We start from the raw sequence: 20,201 nt of genomic DNA, 5'->3' as shown, positions 1-20,201 counted from the left end.
ACCGAGCGTTTCGCAGCTCCGTATGTCTCCGCCTTGAACGGCCGTCTGAACCGGAACGTGGTGCCAACGGACGCCTTCTACGCATAACAAAAAGCGTTTCTGCATTCAGAGAACTGGATTATTACACTACGGGGAAGGGAAACACTCACGCGAGCGTCCCACCCGCCAAAGCGATGAGCAGCCACCATCAGAAATATGCAGTGTGCGTTTAACTCACGTCCCTTCGTCGTCGGAGGGCGTACGGGTCATCTTCAAGTCACTTGTTTTGTTCGACAGCGTCACTGGGACCCCGCTACTGGTGCGCGTGTTCCGCGGGCCGTCCGACATCGTCTTTCTGGCAGCTGCGACTCCCAGCAAGTACCGCACCGAGGATTCAGATACGCGTTCACCAACACCCCGCAAAGGGGCAGCTCTAACTGCGGAACGACGGTAGTCCTCTTCGGGGCATGGCCTGTGATGGCAGCGGCATGTGTCCTAAAGAATGTCGGCCGGCGTATCTAGAAATTACCACCCCTGCGAGGCCGTCTCCTCAGCTTCCACATGAAGCCGCGCGCCCTACGGGTAGCCAGCTGTAGGCGTGACTACTACATAGTCCACAGATGCACATCCTTGGCTTCTGTCTTCCTGTGCAAGATTCTCTGTCGCTGGTCCTGTGGATCAAGGATTTCCGAAGTCTCCATTTTGCAGATATGTGGGTCACGCTGCATGGTCAGCTGAAAAACGGAATAACCCCAACTCGCTTGTCGCTGTTTGAGAGTTGACCCCAATACACAGCCTAAACAACGAAGCGCCTGCCTCTATCAGCAGCATTGTCTCCGCACTGCAAGAGGAGCTAGTGCTTATACGCGTGTACGGAGATATGGCCTCGTTCAGATCTAACAGCTATTTGCTAACACTGATACCCTAGCATTTGACGCTGCGTCCTTTCCTGTCAAGCGCCAGCGAGTTTGTACGAGGGCTTTCGAATGGATATCTGCTCCGCCGTCCTCTCTTGCATCAAGGCTGCTGTCGCACACACGTTGGCGAGTGCCTGGCGCCGCATGCTGTTTCCCTAGGAAGCTGCCTCGGCACAGAGCGGATGCGCTGCCTTCCACGATTTGAACGCGGGCAGAACGCCCCCCCACAACGTGCGCAGGGGAGCAAGCCCCTGCCCTACGGGAGAGAAACTGCCGTTGCTGACTTCACGTCGTTTTCGCGGCGGCTGCTACAAAGCAGCGCCAGTAGAGGCACAGCAGGCTACAGCCCCAACAGTCACATCAAGTTCAGAGAACCAGGTGATGATTCCGCAGGTGTCGCAACCCCACCATCTGCTGAAAGGGTATCACGCGTGGCAGGCTCCGATTCGTGACCCCCCCCCGCCCAAGATAGCCAGAGGATGTTTTCAGCAGCGCAGCCGGAATCATAGGTAGCAGCGAGGGAACGAGCACAACCGGGGCATTGTTTTAAGAGTGCGGACCCGCCGGAGTACTGCTGGGCGCCCGGCACTCACGCGGCTCACACGTAGATACACCACTCGAGGGCTAGCACTAGCTAACCGTCCCACCGCACTTGACCAGAAAAATTTTGCGTGGCATGCTGCCGTGCAACCACCCCGTCGTGTATCCTCATGGAAGCAGGCTGTGTCGAGTCTGCCGCCGCCATATTCTTCGTGAGCCTCTGTGTCGCGTGCCCGGAGTTTCGTTCAATGCCCGAGAGCAGCGCACCCTTCCTTCGGCTTGCTACGTACGGGGGCGACCCCGCAGTAGCATTGTCAGGACACTAAGCCCTCTCTAGATAGAAAGAAGACCATTCCAACACCGCGGTGAACTGCTGGAAACTATTTCCGCAGTGCCGATGAGGAAGAGCCTCCCCGTTTCCCCCAGTCATCCGGCGCGTCGCCCCACCTGGTCGTCGCAGTCGAGAGTTTCGTGCCCGACTCCCCGCTGCGTCCCCGCTGAGAGCTGTCAGTCTGATGGCTGCCACCTGCCGGCGTCCCCGCGCCGTCGCGCGCTCGTTTCTTGGAAGTGGAGTCGGCGTCATTTCCCCCACGCACGGCTCGACTGAGCTCCGCCGTGGGATGGCTTCCCGCCCCAGACGGCGAGGGCACGCGCAGCATCGGGCGGTGATTGAAGCTGTTCACGCCCACGCCTCCAGCCCCGTCCTGCTGAACCCTCGCATGGCTCCGCGACGCCGCGGAAGCTGCAGCAGCTGCCGCCGAAGCCTCAAGAAGTGATGACTTCTGCTGAGAGAACCCTGACTGGCCGGCGAGGAGCCGCTGCTGCAGTTGCTGCTGAACCGCAGACGCCACGGCGCCCGCTTGAGCCGCCGCGGCTTTCAGCGCTGAAACGCAGTACGCGCACGGCAAAAAACACGCTCGATGGAAGCACCAAAACGAGATATTGAGAAAGCTGTGCGCCGTTACACCACTTCAGCCGCGGAAGCCCCATCGGGTCGCGTATCGTATGAGCTGAGTGCAGCGAAATCCATCGCCGATGCCACCTACGCCCGTCGTAACTTCCTCGGACGTCGCGTCATTAGGTATGTCGTCGCAGCAGGCGGCATACGGCACTGTGTGTCTCAAGTCGCCTTCTCACCTGCTTGCTGAATGACGGCTGAAAGCTGGGACGCAGCCGCCATGCTCGCTGAGGCCGCAGCGGCGCTGGCCAGCTGGGTGCTCGTCTGCTCTGCAAGCTGCGAGGCGGGAGGGCTGATGCGCTCAAACCGCGACCGCGTTTGACTCTGACGGATGCTGCCATTGGCCGTGCCGTGTAGGAACTCTGCAAAAAAAAAGTTACATCACACCAAAGCAAAGTCGAACTAACCCGCCACCACAGTCTTCCTCTCCACAACCGCAGATATATGTTCTCTACACTCTGGTGCCCAGCTGATACCTGCGATGCTGTATGCCCGCCCGCACCAAATCGTGCGATTTCCTTATGAGGAGGCAGACCCGAGGGAGAAGGGGCGGCAGTCCGTCGCTGAGAACGACCAACCTCGGAGCCGAGTTTCCTGCACACGACCGCCAGCGCGATGGTGTTGGCACGCCTACTAAAGTAGGCACCAAGGACTTCAACGGAACGTGTGGAAAGTTCTGCGCGCCGGTTCTACGAAGTGCAACCCCACGCGGTGCTGCCTGTTTCGCGTGCACTCACAGTGGGTGATCCCCGCCATATCCGTTCGTCCAACCCGCCGGCTGTGGAGGCGTCGGCGTAGATTCCAGCCTCACCTGAAGACGAAGAAGCTGACGAAGAAGCGACGAGAGCACCGCTTGCTGTAGAGGCCGACGTGGAAGAGGCGAGCGGAACGGAGGGCACCGCACTGCTGGAAAGCGGCGGTGTAGTTCGCTCCAGCTCGCGACCACTGTGGGATTCTGTGCGTCGCGCGAGTTGGCGGCGACTCTCGAATCGTCTCACTGAAGCACGAACAGGAGACACCGGGACGCGCGGCGCGATCAAGCTCCAGACATATTCAGAAACGATGAAGAAACCGGCTCGGAATGCAAGTCCAGAAGCACATTCAGAGCTATAACCCAAAGTCAAGAAGAGGCATTCGAGCGCGGGGTCGGACCCCCTTCACGCCCCTCCCTCTCGCCGCGAGACGACGCGACCCGCTATAGGGCGCGACCCTCTAAAGCACGTCAAATCGACAATGAAGAACGCTTCTTCCCCGTTTGCAGTCAACGCAGGGTGCCCGTACCCCCCCCCCCCCCCCCCCCCCGCCGGTGTGCTCGCGCATGTCGCCCTCCCCGGAGACGGCCCAGGCGAAGTCCGGAGCCTCAAGCGAGTCTGAACAGACGTGAACGACTTACGTGTGCCTGAACTTGGCAACTCGTGAGGCATTCAACTGCGGAAAATTGCAAGAGACTCACTAAGATGGACTGCGAAGGAGACACCGCCGTCGCACTCCCAAGGTGTCACGCTTCCCGGGTCGAAGACTGACGGAGGGTAGTTGGAGCAATACGGGTCAATGGCGAACACTTTCATAATTTTCTGCACGCATAAGCCACAGTGCGACGCTATCCCGCAGCATGACTGAAGCCGCTTAGCCCGCCAGTTTCATCGTCCGTCGCGTCCATGTCCATTTCCATGGGCATCCTAGGGACCTCAACCTATCAGCAACGACATCGCGGCGATGCCTGTGCGTGGAGAAGACAGATGCAGCACAAAGGCAAGTGGAAAAACGACCGAGGGAAGGCAGAACAAATCGCCCGTCGCCAAGTCGCGAAGGAGGTCTCTCCGCACAAGGGCCCGCACCGAACTTGGCAGTTTTGGGCATGTATATCGCAGCGTGGGGGCGGTTTCAGTCGCCTTCGCTCCCGCGGTTTAGCGATTCTCATCCCATATTCAACCGAAAAGCGGCCAGGCTCCCGGCGACGCCTCCACGATGGCCTCCGCGACAGGAAATGGCAGACAGCACAGGACTGGAAATCGTGGGCGTGCTCTGTTTCAGCGTACCTCTAACAGGTAAGGATTTTTGAAATCGAGCGAAGCCGCAATGTTGCCGTTAACGGTGATGCCTCGTCGCTTTAGCTGCTGAAGACGCTCCACCGTTCGCTGAAAAGAAAAAGCAAAACACTCTGGGCATGCGTTAGCGCGACGCCCGCATCTGGGTCATATCTTTGGAGCAACGGCCACAAGTCATCCCTCAGCGTGTTAGGCCTATTCCGAAGAAGCACAACTCGGGGTTTGCATCTACATGGAAAGATTTTGATTGAATGCGAGGAGAACCTTGTATCACGCCATCTCCTTAATCCTAAACACTCACCAGAAGCTCCTGAGGAACCTCGCCTGCCGGCACTTGCGGCATCAAACTAACGTGCTGCACACACAGGCGCACACGCACAACACTGCGGGTGCACCAGGGGAGATGGGCAACAAATCTTCAAATGTCCTAAAGCGCTTCTGCAGCCTCCGGCGCCTGTAAGTCGCAAGCGCTGAAGAGTGTTCCCGAACGCACACGTCTGTGATCGCCCTGTCCAAAGGCCCAGTCACACGCCACGGACCTCAGCGTCCCCCGTTTTCGTAACGCTATCTCTAGAGGGAAGTTTCTGACTGTGAAATCTGCCACGGTTTGAGCAACGCACAAACACCGGGAGCGGCAACGTGAAACACCCTTCTGTCTCATTGCAATTAGAATCGCACCAGCGCAGGTTCATGCACGCGTAAGGCCACGGATAGAGAAGGCCGTCTCTTAGACGTGCCTATGGACCACAACGTGCGTGAACAGGTGCGGCTCGCATGGCAGTGCCGCAGGTTGATAAGCCAGTGTTCTATAACTCGAGGTGCAGTCAACGGATAAGTCCCGGTTCGCGTCTACAGATTGAGCTTCTTTTGCACCGCACCACGCAAAAACCGGATGAGCCTGCGCCTGCCTCCTCGCTGGTAGCCTTACACCTTCCGTTGGGGGTCGACCGTTGGCGTAGATCTGTCTCTGGTGAGCCTGGCGTGCCCCTGCTGTCGTGCGTCTGTGGCCTTGATCATGGCTCGAACTGGGTTGGTCTCCACCCTCGGCACTCCCGTCTGGATCGAGAAGCTCCCTGCCCTCACTTGGAGTCACATCGGCCTCTGGACGACGTGTTCGCCCGCCTTGCTCACGCTCACCGGATTCAGAACCCCCAGGTTCGCTACCGGGTTCCTCGAGATGTTTTTTTCCGGACTCATCCCCAGGCAAGTCGCCCGGGGCCCCCGGTCCTTCAGAAAGCTCGCCTGACACAGCGACAACTGACGACAGAGCTTCTCGCGGCCGCGTCCCCATAGTTCCGATCGCGTCCTCCCCCTCCGCGAGTATTCCCGGAGATGCGCCTGCTTCAGTCGCACCAGCCAGCTCCTTCACATCGCCGGCCTCATCCTCCTCCTCGTCGGAATAGAATCCATAATCAACGAGACTCATTCTGTACGCTCACGCACGCGTCCTACAGAAGGAAGCGCCCACTGAGCATCCAGATCCAAGCGGAAGCTTCCCGTCCCTGGAAACTCTGCTGCTCCCCCGAAGAGAATTGCATACGGCGACACTGTGACCTCCTCAATCAGGAAGGACGCTCTGGTGTTGCGCACGCAAGATGACAAAAAGAAGTCAAACGACGAAAACCAGGAGACGAGTAAGGTATTCAAATTGACCTAACCGGTCCCGAGTAGGGTGTGAGCGGCAGCCGAGGCCATGAAGTCCACTATGGTGCCGTGAGGTTATTCCAGATGAGCAGTTCGTCAAAGTGTCTAGAGCATGTGCCACAGGGCACCCTCATGCCAAAAAAAGAGCGAGACCTGAGTAGCTCAGCGATGATGATCGTCGCTCGTTGATTGTACGACACCGGGCCAGCCGGTAGACAGCAGCTGCAGAGAGGGAAGGCCAAACAGATGCCCGAAGCCAGTACGGCCAAAGTTGAAGCGTATAAGCTGTGACGGCAGCAAGCTGTGTCCAGGACAACTTACAATTACTACAAAAAAAAACGGCGACTGTCGGCCACCGTGGTTCAGGGCGTATGTACACCGCTTGGCTGGCTACGCAGTCGAGTCTCACGCAGTGTCAGTCACCCCATAAAACCTCTCGCAGCGTCACGACGTCTTATCCACGACAGATGAGCAGGAGTGACCTGGTTTGTCGAGAATTCGAAGTCGGGACGAACACCCACGACCAGACGATAAAATGAGCGAAGCGAACACGCCCGTGTCCATACCTTCAGCAGCATGCACCACTCCGAAGAAGCTGGGCACACAGTTATAACGGCGTATGCGTAGTATTGCAGACATGCAAAAAAACGGAAAATCGAAATGAATCAGATAGAGGGGGCCGACCTTGAGCGTTCGCACGCCCAGGAAACGAGGAACTGGACTGCGTACTATGCCCGGTTCCTGCAAGTGCGGGGGAATGCGTTCGCAGAGCAAATCTGTGCAGCCAATGAGAGTTTTGCTTCAAGGCCCGCTTTGACAGTTCGTCGGCCATCACAAAGACAGAGGATGGATCACATGGGGTCCTAACCTGCGAAAATAGTACAGCAGGGTCGCGGCGGTTCGAGCTGAGATCAAGAAAATATCGCTTGCCTTGCATGCACTCCGGGAGCCACCTCGGTCTCCCTGGTGTCGCTGTAGGGCTGCAGCCGCTGAACGAGGCATCTACGTGAAAACGACCTTTGAAGGAATCGTCGCGACATAAATTTAAGAGTAGTTGTATGGAGTCCAGAGCAGATTGGTAGTTCGTTCTGCCCAAGAGAAGTCTGGAAAGCGTCCCCGGAGAGTCCTCTTCTGGTGGCAGGCGTTTCCTAGAACGGAGAGGTCTGAAGGTCATTTTCTGGTTCTGCCTTTCTTGCAGCGTTCTAGGGGGCATCGAAGAGAGAATTGAGTGCCGTTGTTTCTTGTGACGGTTCGTGTTGACGCGGCAACTGCGCTGCGGGCCCATGCTGTCTGCTGCGGCCTCCCAGGACGCAGTTCCACGCGACTGGCTCGTCGCACGAAGTTGTACGGGGGGCGGTTCTGAGGAAACGCCCCCCGGATGGCTTCGCAGAGTGCAGAGGCCACCGTATCAGCAAGCAGCAGTCAGTACCGCGGAGTCAAGACTCTGAAGGGGTTGAACGTTTCTTGAGTCTCTTTAATGGAACCACATCAGGGGCAGTCGCTTGTGTGCCTCATCAGAAAGAAGGCAGTAGCTCCGAGGAACGCTCACCACCATCTGAGCGTGGGGGAATCAAGCTCCGGACCCGTCTTCACAGCATATGGATTGCGGCAAATGTATAAGCGAACGATGCATAACGAACGTGTCAGCGCCGGGTCTCGCAAGCCGGCATTCAGAGTGTATACAAAAACTTTTTGTAAGAGGGGCTTTTGGCGCAAACACTTAACTTTTTCAAGCTTCTTCAGCAACTGTTATTGCGCCCTGCGCTGATCCTCGCTGCGGAGGTCGCCGAGAGCAACATGTCTGCTGAGGGGAGCAGGCGACGGGTACTCCCCGGTTGTTCTTTAGGGATTTGCTGTCCGGCGGTGGGGATTGTTGGGGGTTGCGACAGTTTTGTCAAGGGCATTGTCGTGCCACCTGTCAAACTCCTCGCTTGAGTGCTGAGCAGCGGCTGCTATGGAGGGTCGCACGCGCAGAGGTTAACGACTGAGAGCCAACCGAGTCGCAACGTTCTGGTCGTCGAAGAATCACCTGGGCTTGCGACTTGAAGAAAAGAGCTCACGCTCGGCACGCGTTATTCCGCAACTGTGATACGGCATCTGTTGAGGAGGTGGGCTGGCGTTTGTTTACTCGTGCGGTGGCATCTCCCTCTGCACTCCCATGTGCAACTGTCCCCAGGTCATGGGATTTCCCTAGCATATGGCAAGGGGTATAAGTCAACCGCCACGAGAAAAAGTGGATGCTTATTGCTTAGAAAAAAATAAAGTAATGATTTTATAATAAACTGAAACTTTTAATGCATTCACTGGTATATGTAAAAAGAACGATAAAATATCTTTAATATTCCATTTATGTGTGATAGGAGTCGCTAAATTAATAAAACCCATTCTTCAACGTCTACTTTGATTTGTATTGATTTCTACTCAACAAAAATTACAAAACGGGCGGCCGCCGGGTGCCTCCGTCAGGATGGATGCTGTGTTTTGCTTCAGAGTGACGGTGCATACCTAGACCCGCGGCAGAGTGGTTAAGATGCCACCGTTGGAGCCGCGGGCAACCACCCTCCCCCTATAATAGAGCAGTGAAGAAAGGCAGTGCGGTGGTGCTAGTGCCAGTAGCGTAGATACTGCGTTATTTTTGTTTTTGCCACGTATAGGTGGGTACGATGTAGTGAAAGGAGCACAGAAGCACGAGAGAGCTACACCGTGCTCGATATACTGAACAGTCGCGTGCTAAGCGCCAGAAGGGCTGGAGCGGCCGGATGGACCAAGGTGCATTCACTGCAGAACCACAAGGCTAATGTCAGTAGTAACATTCACAAACTTTTAGATGAAGCGACTTGCTCAACCGTTACCTCCTGTCGCGTCCGCATCGTAAGACCGCAGTTATTGGCTGGAACAGTCTGAGTTATTGGTGCATGGGCATGGTTGCCTTCAACAAAATACGAAGAAAAAAAGATGTGCAGCAGAGCATCAGTTCATCTTTCCCGAGCCCGCTGCGCCCCGGAAGCACGGAATACCTACGTGTGCCTCGAAATGTCCCTGCAAGGCAGTACGTCCTCACACTACACTGCTGCGCATCTTCGTAAGGCAAGAATCTAAGCCGGCACTGTATGGATTAGGGGCAATGTGATAGCTGCTGGACCTCGGTACCCTGCTCACTCTTCTTGATCTTGTTGCTGTTGCTGTCGCGCCTGCCGAAGCTCGCGTTGGAGCTCCGCTGTTTGTCGCTCTGCTAGCTCGAGGCGCTTGGTCACTTCTTCCTGTTCACACGAGAGTCACCCAGAAACGCGAGCGACACAACCGCCCATATGAATATTCGTCTGTGCCGTCGTACACTCCCCACACGCGTCACACGTCCCCTCGCTCCTGTCTAGGGTCAGAGCCCGTATGCTATCCGAGGAAAACGCGAGGTTGAACACAGGCGCTTGACGACGCATACTGCGAATGGAATGCTGCCTGGAAACTGCACGGAAAAATGTGCTAATCGTTACCTCGAGGAAATCAAAGACGCACTCCCTGCACAGAACATATTCTTCGTTGAGTTGTTCAATGATAAAGTCCCGGGTCTCGTTGAGCAGCCGAATGATTTCCATCGTTGGGGGATCGCTGCGAACACATTTCAAAGCATAGGAATGGTACACTGCCTGCACATGCTTCCAGGTCGCATGATGAAGCCACTTAGAATATCAAATGTGTGCCACTCCAGATGCGGGCGCCTCGCTCGATGCCAAGCATTCGCAGCGCGCTGCCGCGCTGACCCTTGTTCGGACCACCGTCCAACCAAGAAAACAAACTGCGTCACGGAACAACTCGCAACACCGGCGTCTGGCCAAACACAAAGTAGAAAATGTGTGTAGTTTTCGAGTACCGTGGTCTGTTTACCAGTAATTTAGAGTCCCCTACAGCGTCTTACGAATCAGAAGTATTAGGCGCTGCTCTTACCATTTCACTAGGACGCCCTTCAACGCCGCAACCATGTTGACTAGACCAACCAACTGGGTGATGTCTCTATACCAGAAAGCCGTGACAGCAGCCAGGAAGTAGATTACCCCGACCGACATCAAACTCGGCAGAATCGACGAGGAGAGGAAGGCGTTGAATGTCCTTTTCTTGCCAGCACCGATTTATAGCGGTCCGCAGACCTTTAGTAAGCGACAACGTTCTCGACTTAAGCAGCGGAAAGAAAAACTAGCGACCTTGGGGAGACGGGAAAATGACACCCGAAAACAAAATGCCGGTACTATAGGCACACTGGAAGCGTTGCTGAAGGCGACGTTCTTTAAGAGGAAAAGAAGCCAGATTGCAAATGCCCCGGATAATACCGTCCAACAGCCAGCTGACGCCCTGCGCAGTCTCTGCTCCTTGCAAACGGTGTGGGACTACGTCACACCGTAACTTCCGAGCGACCATCACGGCGAAGCCGGCGAAGACTCGCGCATGGATGTGGAGACGGCGAAAACTTCAACAAAGGCAAATGGCGCACGTAGCCCGGCTCCCTAACGCGGAAGAGACGAATGGAGGAGCGAACAGAGGTCGGCGAATGTCTCGAACCCGTCGATCGCGGCGGGTACGGGGCGAAGTCGTCGCAGAAACCCTCCCTTGGGTTGCACGTTTCGCACCACCCTGCACATGAGAGCGCCTAACTGACGCCACGAACGGTTGCTGCTGCGTCAGCTTCTGGTCGATTGTCGAGTGAGAGGGAAACTACGGCATCTGCTCGGGACACCAATCAGGCAGCAATGTTTCCTCACTAGCCGTGCCCAGATGCTGCGATAATGGAAGAAGACACTCCTCATGCGGAAACGGACCAGGACAGCGAATTGCCCATCTCTCTGTGGTAGAGTCCTAGCGGAAGTAGAGTATTCAGCGTTCAGAACGCGCTGAAGGAAGAGGGGTTGGTTGGTTCGTTGAGGCAGTTACGCTGTCAATAACCCGCGAGACACAAACGGATGGGGCCGCAAAACGGGAACAGCTCCACGCAATACGGAATATGACACTCGGAAAAAGAAAAACATGCTCCGGAAAAAAAGAAACGACGACGGTCCACAATAGACAGAAGGCCTCTGAACGAGACAACGGGATAAGCGACGAAAATACAGCAACATGCGCGCATGCGTTCCCAGTCCGCTGGGCATGCGCTCAAGGTGAGCAGCACGTTTCGTGCGACGGAGGCGCTGCGTCGACTTTCGAAAGACTGTATTGGCTGCAGCTTTCGGAAGTAGAAGTTTTCTGCCGAGGGCATGCGTCTATTGGACAAATCATGAAGGCGGGACTCCACAGAAAAGCCGCTGTCGCACATGATGGGAATTAGTGCTGATGTGCACGCCATGCGTTTGCCAAAGACAATCGACACACTTGGTTGACCGCATCCAATAAACTACACGGTGAAATCCTGATGCTGAGTCGCCAGATCCTTCGCAGCACAAAGGGACAGTGCCACAATGGTGGCAACACTCCTAGTCGGCGAATTGTCCTCCAGTTTTCTTGATGGTAGCATCCGTTACGTCCTGACTTCTCACACACGTTGGCGAGCGAAGTGAACCCAGGCAGCGTTCCGGAATCGGCACTCCTTTGACCGCGTGCGTGTCGCCTACAGTGAAGTTGGGATGGCGCATGTCGTCAGGTAGGCAATGTTTGATCCCTTTCACGGCGTCATCTACCATGAATTGTGAACCACGTACGAGCCGAGCACCGGGAGAAAATCTGTGTGCATTTGGAACCGGATGCTAGCCATCGTAACAACCGAGAAGGGCAACACCTCTGCATTCAACAGCTCATTTGTCAAGGTCACGGCGCTGCAGACGGACTCGGGCATCACTGAAAAATTTCACGTTTCCCACATGCCTGATACTAACTAGGCGTCTGAATACGGGGAGTTCTCAGTGCAAGAAACACGCACTTGCCTGACTCTATCTTGCGACACCCGAGTATCCGCAACGATTTAGTGCAGCAGCCACGCATCAGTGCTTCTGCAGCGATCCCGCCACGTTGTCCAGCGTTACGTGCTACGTGTTACGTATCGACAAAGTGGCAAAAAAAGTAATCACCTGCTCTCCAGGCTCGAACCTGAAGCATGTGAACAGGACGACCTGCAGCGCATGCGCCCACAAGGCCTTGCCCTACTCCGGGGCTCACCATCGTTCAGTTTCCTTGCTACTTCCAGATGAACTGAAAATACGATACGATATACATTATCCAAGCCTTGCGGCTCTGCAATTTGGACAACTGTACCGGAAATCATGGGTAGCCCTGTCCACAGCACAAAACAAATTGCCGAATTCGAACAGGAGTTGCACCGTCAGCGCCGAGCGACCAATTTTGCGATCTCTATTCAAGTGACACCCCGGATCGCGGGCGATTCAGGGTAACCATCCAAGTGTCACCAATTGCTTTATGAACCATGCCACTTTACGGTTTGCATCGCACAATCCTTCACTCCCTCTGGGGGAGACAAGAAGACCTGCATCAACTGAACCAAGACAACACCTCTCCAGCAGCAGTGGAGATAAATTCGCAACGTCACGTGACCCTGGTTCCACGCGTAGCGCGTCGCCTTCCCGGGGCCTGGAGGACGATTTGAGAGGGTCATTCCAACTCAGGCAAACCCCAGAATTACGCCTTCTGCTGCTCCTTGAGCTTTCTCCTTGCCTCTTTCTCTTCCTTCTTTTTCTGGCGTTCGAGAGCAGCTTTCTCCCTGGCCAGTTTGTCCTGCTGTTTCGCCTTGTCTTTCTCCGAATCCTCCGTGGCGGTGAAGCCCTCCTGGAGAGACACTGTCAGGTTGAACACAGGCACATCTGGCGTCTCCGCTTTTTCAGCAACCTCGGGGAAAGTCGACGCGTCGGGCGTGAAGAATCCCAGACGCTCGAACTGCAGCGACGACTGAGGCGGGAACAACTTCGGGTCAGTCGCTGACTTCTCCACAAAGCCCTTGTAGACCTGAGCGTGAGAGAACAGCGGACACAGACACAGAAGGGATGACCCGCTGCGCACCGTAACGCACGAAGCGTTGGCGAACCTCCGAACTCGGATGAAACGTACGCGCCGCTCCCGGCTCCTCGCCCCGTTCTAAGCAACAGTGGAAGTTATTTTTTGCGTAGCAGCCGATTTTTTGCCAGAAATATGGCACCAAAAACCGAAATCCATCCCTGATCCCGGACCCCGAGCGAAGCGGCGCGACGCCCAGCCGCGCGTACCTTCAACGACTCCTTGTTGATGTTGTCACGCCAGCTCGCTTCTGGCTTGCTCTCGTCTTCCTCGTCAGGGTTCGACTTGTTGAACAGCCGACCAAAGATTCTAATCTCCGCCCTGAGGAAAGCAGGCCGCACAAGAAACACCTGATGTAGAAGCCCCGGCCTCTGCCGGCCCCGCCATAAACGCAGCCGCAGGGAGTCCGCCGCGTTAGCTGATCCAGCCCCACACAGCCCCACCCACCGAGTGGCTGCCGCAGTGCAGCAGGGACCACTCTTTCTCGTCAAAAGGCCCCAGCGAAGCCTCTGCAGGAGAAGAAGGCAGCGAGAGAATGCTTTTCGGTTCAGTTCCAGAATGCTTACGGCACGGCGTCCGTTTCCGCGAGCCAGTGGATGGTGCCCTTCACTTTGCGGCCATCTGGTGCAGCTGAGCAGTTCTTCGTCTGCTGGTCATACGTGCATAGGAGTTCCGTCACGCGACCGCTCGCGTCCTTGACAACCTACAGACCCGCGAACAGACAGTCGCACTCGCTGGCTGAGAAGACACACCGTCTCAGCCGACAAAAGACGCGCGTGAGTTACAATCCGCATGTGCAACGCGCATGCGTCCCGTCAACCCCACACACGGGAAGTGAGACGCCAGCACACACGCGCTGAGAAAGACGCCCTTTCACTGAGGAAGCATGAGTGGACTTACATCCGTGCACTTGATCCAGTAGGCATGCTTCAGGCGAACCTCAGCACCTGGTGCCAGGCGGTGGTAACCCACTGGCGGATTCTCCATGAAATCCTCGCGGTCGATGTACAGCTTGCGGCCGAAATGGAGCTGACAAGCAAGTCATAAAGCAAACCCAAAGGAAATAGGCGTGAAGGCACCAGTGTGGAAGTGACACACAGGGCTTTGTGTAGCAAGACTCAGGAAAGGCGCGGCGTCCTTCAGTCCGAGGCGCTCTTCCATCACCCCACGGCTCTGTCCAGCACTCCCGACGGTGGGCTGGAGGAGGACGCCCGTAAAGACACGGACTGCTTGCGTCCTCATCACACCTTGTCCGCCGCCCGCTCCTGCCGCGCGCGCCCGTCCATCTGCACCAACCAAGGTGGGGACGATTTATGAATCTTTTATCTCGATTTTTGACTCCAGCGCGTGGTTCTTTCCCGAGATAGAACCGCGACGTGGCGCCGCTTACTTCGCGCGTTCCGAAAGACTCGTCTTCGGGGTGGTTTGCGGCTGTGAGGACTTCGTCCTTGCCCTCGAAGTTTGTGATCGTCACTGCGATCGGATCTTGGATAGCAAAGCGGCGATGAGCTACTGGATGCAGCGCGTCCCTGTTCATTCACACGACACACGCAAACTAGGACACTCACACGTCGCGCGCGCCTGGAACGGGGCCGTTTTCTCGCTATCGGCGGTCTGGCCTGTAGGAGTAAAGAGCATCCTGTTGTCCAGGATTCCGGTTTTCACGGGACACTTGAGAGGACATGAGGTCCCCCCTCGCTAAGAAAATGCGGGAAACACTGCACCCCAGCCAGACTCACCTGATGCACTTCTCCAGGACCTCCACCTTGATGGTGCTCTCGCGCCGAGCGACACCGACTTTCTCGCAGAAGTCGCGGAGCGCACTGGGGGGAACACCTCTTCGGCGGAGACCGGACAGCGTCGGCAGACGCGGGTCATCCCATCCCTGAACCCAGTTCTCATTCACTAGCGCCAGGAGCTTGCTGCGGGCAGAGCAGACGCCACACGCCACGGCAAGAAGCATGAGCCGTCCGCTGCTACGCTCACCTGCCCGCGCATACAGCGATGCCTCTCAGCGAGATGCACCCACTCACGCGCGCCCTTTCAGCCCAGTGAGCAGGGCATCGTCATCGTTGCCTTCGGCCGGCGCGGAGTCTCGACAGCAAGACACCCGCTTGCAGAAAAGGCCCAAAGGATGCCCACAAAAGCAAGCACGCCATCGAGGCAGCCCTCGAACGCGAACGCTCACCAAAGTCACAAAACGGCCTCCACACGCAAAGCACGCATCGAGCTCCTCAGGCGAGCCTTCAGTGTGGCGATATAGACCTGCTGTAAGTTTCGAATCCGAAGGTCGTTTCAGTTGTGGAGATTCACACATTCTGCATAGCCTGGCAGCACCAGCTCCGCGTAACTGCAGAGAGTCAGCTTCCTTGTTTCTGTCGCACTCGCAAAGGGCCGCTTCTCACCGCTTGCTCATCACAGTGTAGGTGACGTTGAGACGCGCGAATTCGATCTGCCTGGTGCGCTTGATCTCCAGTTTCTCCTGGAACCAGTCGTACAGAGGCCGATGCAGCTCGAACTCCAAGGTGCAAATGGAGTGGGAAATGTTCTCGATGGAGTCACTCTGGCCGTGTGCGTAGTCGTACATGGGGTAGATCACCCACTTGTCGCCTGCAGGAAAAAGAGACAGCTAACCCAGACGTGTGCCACTAGTTTTACCTTCCCGCAGCGACCCATTTCCGCACAGAATTTGAAAGAAATCCACACCCTAGTGAGACGGTGGCGCACCTACCGTGTTAACGAACGGAGACGACACTGTTGAATGTGTAATACGAATATATAGTATAATCGCAATTTGCCGGAATTAGAAGGGACGTCACATACCTGTGCGCAGAAAAAAGACGACGTACCTTCACACAACTCAGTGTGTCTACATGTCAAGTGAAACGCAACGTGTATGCACGGACACGAGATCCAACATCGCGTATGAACATCCCTGCCTACCTGTACGGGGATGTTCCTTCTTGAGAATACGATAGAGGATTGGGTCGCGCATGTTCATGTTGCTGTGCGCCATGTCGATCTTTGCACGAAGCACCCGTGCACCCTCTTCGAATTCTCCAGCGCGCATTCTGCATGCATCCATATGAAAGAAAAGGCAGGGAGCCTAGCCGCTTGCGCGCCAAAACGGCGAGGATCCGATCTCGTTCAATCACCAGCAAAGTTCGTGACGCAAGCAACGGTGGACTGTGGGGAAACGGAACAAAAAAAACCTTTCCAGACTCCTAGAACGGTACGGTGCGAACGCCATGCCATGCCAATGCTAGAAGGCATGTCAATCCTCGAAGGCATTATGCCTCGTGTCTAGCGGTGAAGCTTTGGCGACTGTGAGTTTTTCCGAAGAAGCCATATACTTGTGACAGACAAAGATCGTCGAGCACCAGTTCTGGACGAGGATTTTCGAGGAAAACCCTGTGCAGAGTGACCTGGTACTAAAGATATCATGTCATGGCTCCCTGTCGCACCCGTTGCCGCAGTAGCTCTTTGCCCTTCCTGCCCTTCATAGAAAACTTACCTCCTGAAGAGATCAAGGTTCTCTTGAATTGATCGATCGCGGAACGAGCTGTTCTCTCCCGGCTGCGTGATAGATCCACGCTTCCTTCGGATATCCTCCAAGGAGTCATCGTCAACAAAGGCAAGGCCCTTCTTGATCAGCAGCTCAGCTGCGCACAAGAGGCATCGCAAACCAGCACGCGAGTCCAAGAGCCGACCCCATGGGCGAATTCCCACAGCGCACGCATCAGGTTGCTCCCCCACCAAACCGCGCAGCCAATCCGTCCGCCCTTGAGGCCCGTCCGCTGACTACGGAAAGGAAGAAGCGTGCATGCAACCAGAAAAGGCCGACCCTCGGTCACGCCACATACCGCGAACGTGCCAGAGAAAAGGAAAGCCCGCTATGCCATTGATAACACACACAGTCGCCAGGTATGACAGAAACACAAGAAAGATACGAAGCAGCTGTCTGTCGCCCGAGCGACGCATCGCGGCGGGAAACTACACGTGGAAGTCACTAAGACTGCAAGCGGGAAGTCAGCAGCATTGGTGAATTCGCTCGAGCAGTCAACCGGGGGCTCCCATAGGCGCGTACCCCACTCATATAGCTGCTCAAAGTAGTCGCTGGCGTAGTAGAGGTGGCTGCCCCAGTCACCGCCAAGCCACCTGACGTCCCTCTGAATCGACTCAATGTACCTGCGAAAAGAGAGACACAGCGGAGAGATGCAGTTACCAGTTCAATGCGCTGTCAGAGATGCAGGCGCGCATGAAGCCAGAGGAGTGCTCCCGCGCCGCACCGAGAAGCAGCGTTCTCCACGTGCGCATATGCCTTAAAAGACCGAGCGCATCTCGTGGTGTCAGCAGACTGTCCTCCCCACCTCGAAACCTTCCAGCGCCGAAAAGTGCATCGGCCCTGAGAAAGCAGGGAAATGACGTGCCCCGTTCAGTGGCGCGCGAGGAAAACGCCGTCCCCAAAAGTCCGCGGTCGGACCCGCGCCTCCCACGAGAAGCTACAGTGCGGCAGACATCTACACGCCAGGAGTCTTTCTGCGCGTACTCCGTGCAGCAGGAGAAGTGAACCCGCCAGTCAGGCAACTTGTTGTCCCCCGCGCGTTTGCTGACGCGTTGGCTTACCGCATCTCCTCCTTCATGGGGTTGGTGTCGTCGAACCGCAAATGACACCTGCCTCCGAAGGCCTTGGCCAAGCCGAAGTTGACGCAGACGCTCTTTGCGTGCCCCAAGTGGAGGAAGCCGTTCGGCTCCGGGGGGAAACGCGTGACGATGGTTTTGTGCTTCCCGGTGCGAAGGTCGTCCTCCACGATTTGCTTCAGGAAGTTCACGGATCCCGTCGCATCCGGACCGTCGGCGGACTGCGCGCCCTCGGCGCCTCCCCGCCCGCCTTGGCTCGCCTTGTCTCCCTTGCCTTTCGCGCACCCGCTGCAGCCTCCGCTCACGGCAGCCGATGCGGCGCCCGCTCCGGGGATCGCCTTCGTCATGGCAGCGGACCAGCAAGCGAAGCGTTTCAGCGCCGCCTCGCCCGCGCTGCGGAGGCCAGACGAGAGTGCGGCCTGAGCCGCAGACTGCGCAGCGAGCGCGAACAGCGCCATGTCCGCCAGCGACGGCTGCGCGCCGTCGAAGAGGAACGACGACGACGACGACGCAAAGAGACGGGCGAAGTAATCACCACACGCTGCAAAGCAGGTCAACAAAAAAGGCACCAAAAAAAGCCAAAGGAAGTGCAGCCCGTTTCATAACCAAGCAGAGGGAGATGGACGTACCGCCGGAGTACTAGGCATTCACGGCAGACGAAGCGTCTAGGATCAGTGACAGTATCAGCCTTCCCTCGACAGAAGTCCCTGGTACATTGCGCAAGCTGTAAGACAGGAGCCACCTAGAAGCCGAGGTCTCACAGTCTCCTGCACCACGTGCCCCAATACGCCTTGGAACCTTCGGCGTCCACATATATGGTTAGGACTCGGCTACGAGAGAAGCAGCGGAGCTTCAGCCGCTATATGCAACCAGTGAGAACTAAAATGTCTTTGTCGGGGAACACATTCCAAAAGAAACGCAGGACACACAACTCAACAGCTCGAGCGCCAGCCAAAGTGGCAGCTACAACCCCGCCTACAACGGATGCGCTCTGCACTCCGCCAGGCGCCATGCCTGGATATGCGTCGCCCCTTGTTGACGTCTACAGTTGTCGGGCGGTGTGCACGTGCCGACTCCCTTCTCTGGAGGATCCTTGGCTCCCTGCCTTTCGTCTGGTGCGTACCTGCCAGTCCAGATTGCTCTGCGGGTGCGTCCACCTTTTTGCCTCGGCCCTCAGTTACGTAGAAGGCCGCCCATTGCTCACACACGTCGACAGCCGCTTCCACATTCTCCACGGAGCCGCCTGATCCCTGCAACAAGGATGCAAACGGCCCGCCAGCTGAGGCTGCTAGGCGCGCGAGGCAACGCGCTGCCGCATAATCAGACAGTGGCTCACCAGCCGCAATGGGGGAGGCCTCCTCCCCTTTTCTGGTCTCAACGGCAATGCGGAAGGGGGTCGCAGGGGCGACAGAAGTGTCTGGACACACACAGAAAGTGAAAGCCGGGGAGGAGTTCAGATTGGCTTCGATATACGAGAGAACCAAATCCGTGACCGTCGATTGACGGGGAAGGGAAGAGAGGCGGGTGACGCGAATGGTGGCTCCTGCAGGCAGAGCCATTGCGAACTCGGAGGGCCGAAAAGCTGGACAAAGGCAGTAATGCGCTCACAAATGAACGCTATCTCAGCCACGGAAATCGAGCACGGAAAAAACCGGCTGTTTCGATCTCGAAACCGATGCAGAAGGCGAAGGCAGCGTCCCCCCCGACTGTAGAAGCGTATGGCAAACAAGGGAACGGGAACAGCACCACCAGGTCTCCCGACGAAAAAATATGACAGCTGGCAGCTAGCGATGCACCGGGAAAACTCGACAAAAGCAGTTTCCGAGCAAGGTCAGTTGAAAATGTCACAAGCAACAAACAGTTGTCACCTCTGTCGGCAAAAGACAGCCGCTTCGTAGCCAGCACACCGGTGGCGCAGGGCCGCGGCCGGAGGCGACCCCGCGAGGCGACTAGGGCTACACCGCTTGTGGAAACGGACTGCAGTGCTCTGACTGGTTCAGCGGAAAACGAGGGTCGCCCGAGTATACATCGTCGAAATTCACGCGCTTCACTGAAAACGGCGTGCCTTCTTCTCCTCAAAAGCCGAGCGCTTTCGAGTGTCAGCAGCTCGGAGAAAGAAGCATCCTGCCTGCTGCGCTTCCGGTCGTCGGCCGGCGGCCGTCTCGTCCAACAGTCTCTCAAAGCTGGTACCGAAATCATTCAAAGACCTCTGATAGAGGTTAGCAAGCTGCCGGGCCCTGACAGTGGCATTTAAGAGAGAATTCTTCATGCAGACTGTGTAGCGTCAAGTGTTAGTCATTGTATGATGCAGATTTGACAGGGAAGTTGCAAACCCACAGACTGCCGCAAGAGAGGCCCGCGTCGGTGACCATATTAGCTTCCTCCTACGCAAGCAGTCGAAACACAAGTTTGCCAATGCTGCAGATATATCTCACAGAAGCAGTAGACCACACTTGAGTTTTGGGGAAAGGCGAGGCTGACTGAAGCCTG

The 20,201-nt window shown here is 56.4% G+C and overlaps 3 protein-coding genes across 3 annotated transcripts; all 3 read right to left on the bottom strand.

The window, feature by feature from the left end:
• Window positions 1–1,816: 1,816 nt before the first annotated feature.
• On the bottom strand, window positions 1,817–5,868 carry BESB_038910 (HCNGP family protein; the record flags this gene model as incomplete). Its single annotated transcript, XM_029362477.1, has 7 exons — window positions 1,817–2,319; window positions 2,574–2,756; window positions 3,206–3,391; window positions 3,848–3,968; window positions 4,434–4,532; window positions 4,744–4,797; window positions 5,371–5,868. 7 exons carry the CDS (start codon window positions 5,866–5,868, stop codon window positions 1,817–1,819), a joined length of 1,644 nt encoding a protein of 547 aa, XP_029221442.1.
• A 3,373-nt stretch (window positions 5,869–9,241) lies between these two features.
• BESB_038900 (general transcription factor IIH polypeptide 5 GTF2H5) lies at window positions 9,242–10,147 on the bottom strand (the record flags this gene model as incomplete). Its single annotated transcript, XM_029362476.1, has 3 exons — window positions 9,242–9,346; window positions 9,578–9,692; window positions 10,029–10,147. The coding sequence occupies 3 exons, from the start codon at window positions 10,145–10,147 to the stop codon at window positions 9,242–9,244; spliced, it is 339 nt and encodes a 112-aa protein (XP_029221441.1).
• Window positions 10,148–12,698: 2,551 nt separating this feature from the next.
• BESB_038890 (glutaminyl-tRNA synthetase (GlnRS)) lies at window positions 12,699–19,270 on the bottom strand (the record flags this gene model as incomplete). The annotated part of the gene is made up of 12 exons (XM_029362475.1): window positions 12,699–13,022; window positions 13,280–13,391; window positions 13,637–13,773; window positions 13,971–14,099; window positions 14,461–14,599; window positions 14,810–14,992; window positions 15,476–15,680; window positions 16,014–16,141; window positions 16,585–16,732; window positions 17,158–17,258; window positions 17,697–18,252; window positions 18,835–19,270. The coding sequence occupies 12 exons, from the start codon at window positions 19,268–19,270 to the stop codon at window positions 12,699–12,701; spliced, it is 2,598 nt and encodes an 865-aa protein (XP_029221440.1).
• Between the last annotated feature and the right edge of the window lie 931 nt (window positions 19,271–20,201).

This window comes from Besnoitia besnoiti, chromosome II, assembly GCF_002563875.1.
Source record: "Besnoitia besnoiti strain Bb-Ger1 chromosome II, whole genome shotgun sequence".
Taxonomy (NCBI): Eukaryota; Apicomplexa; class Conoidasida; order Eucoccidiorida; family Sarcocystidae; genus Besnoitia; species Besnoitia besnoiti.
The sequence above is the reverse complement of the archived record's forward strand: the minus strand, read 5'-3'. Positions and strand labels throughout refer to the sequence as shown.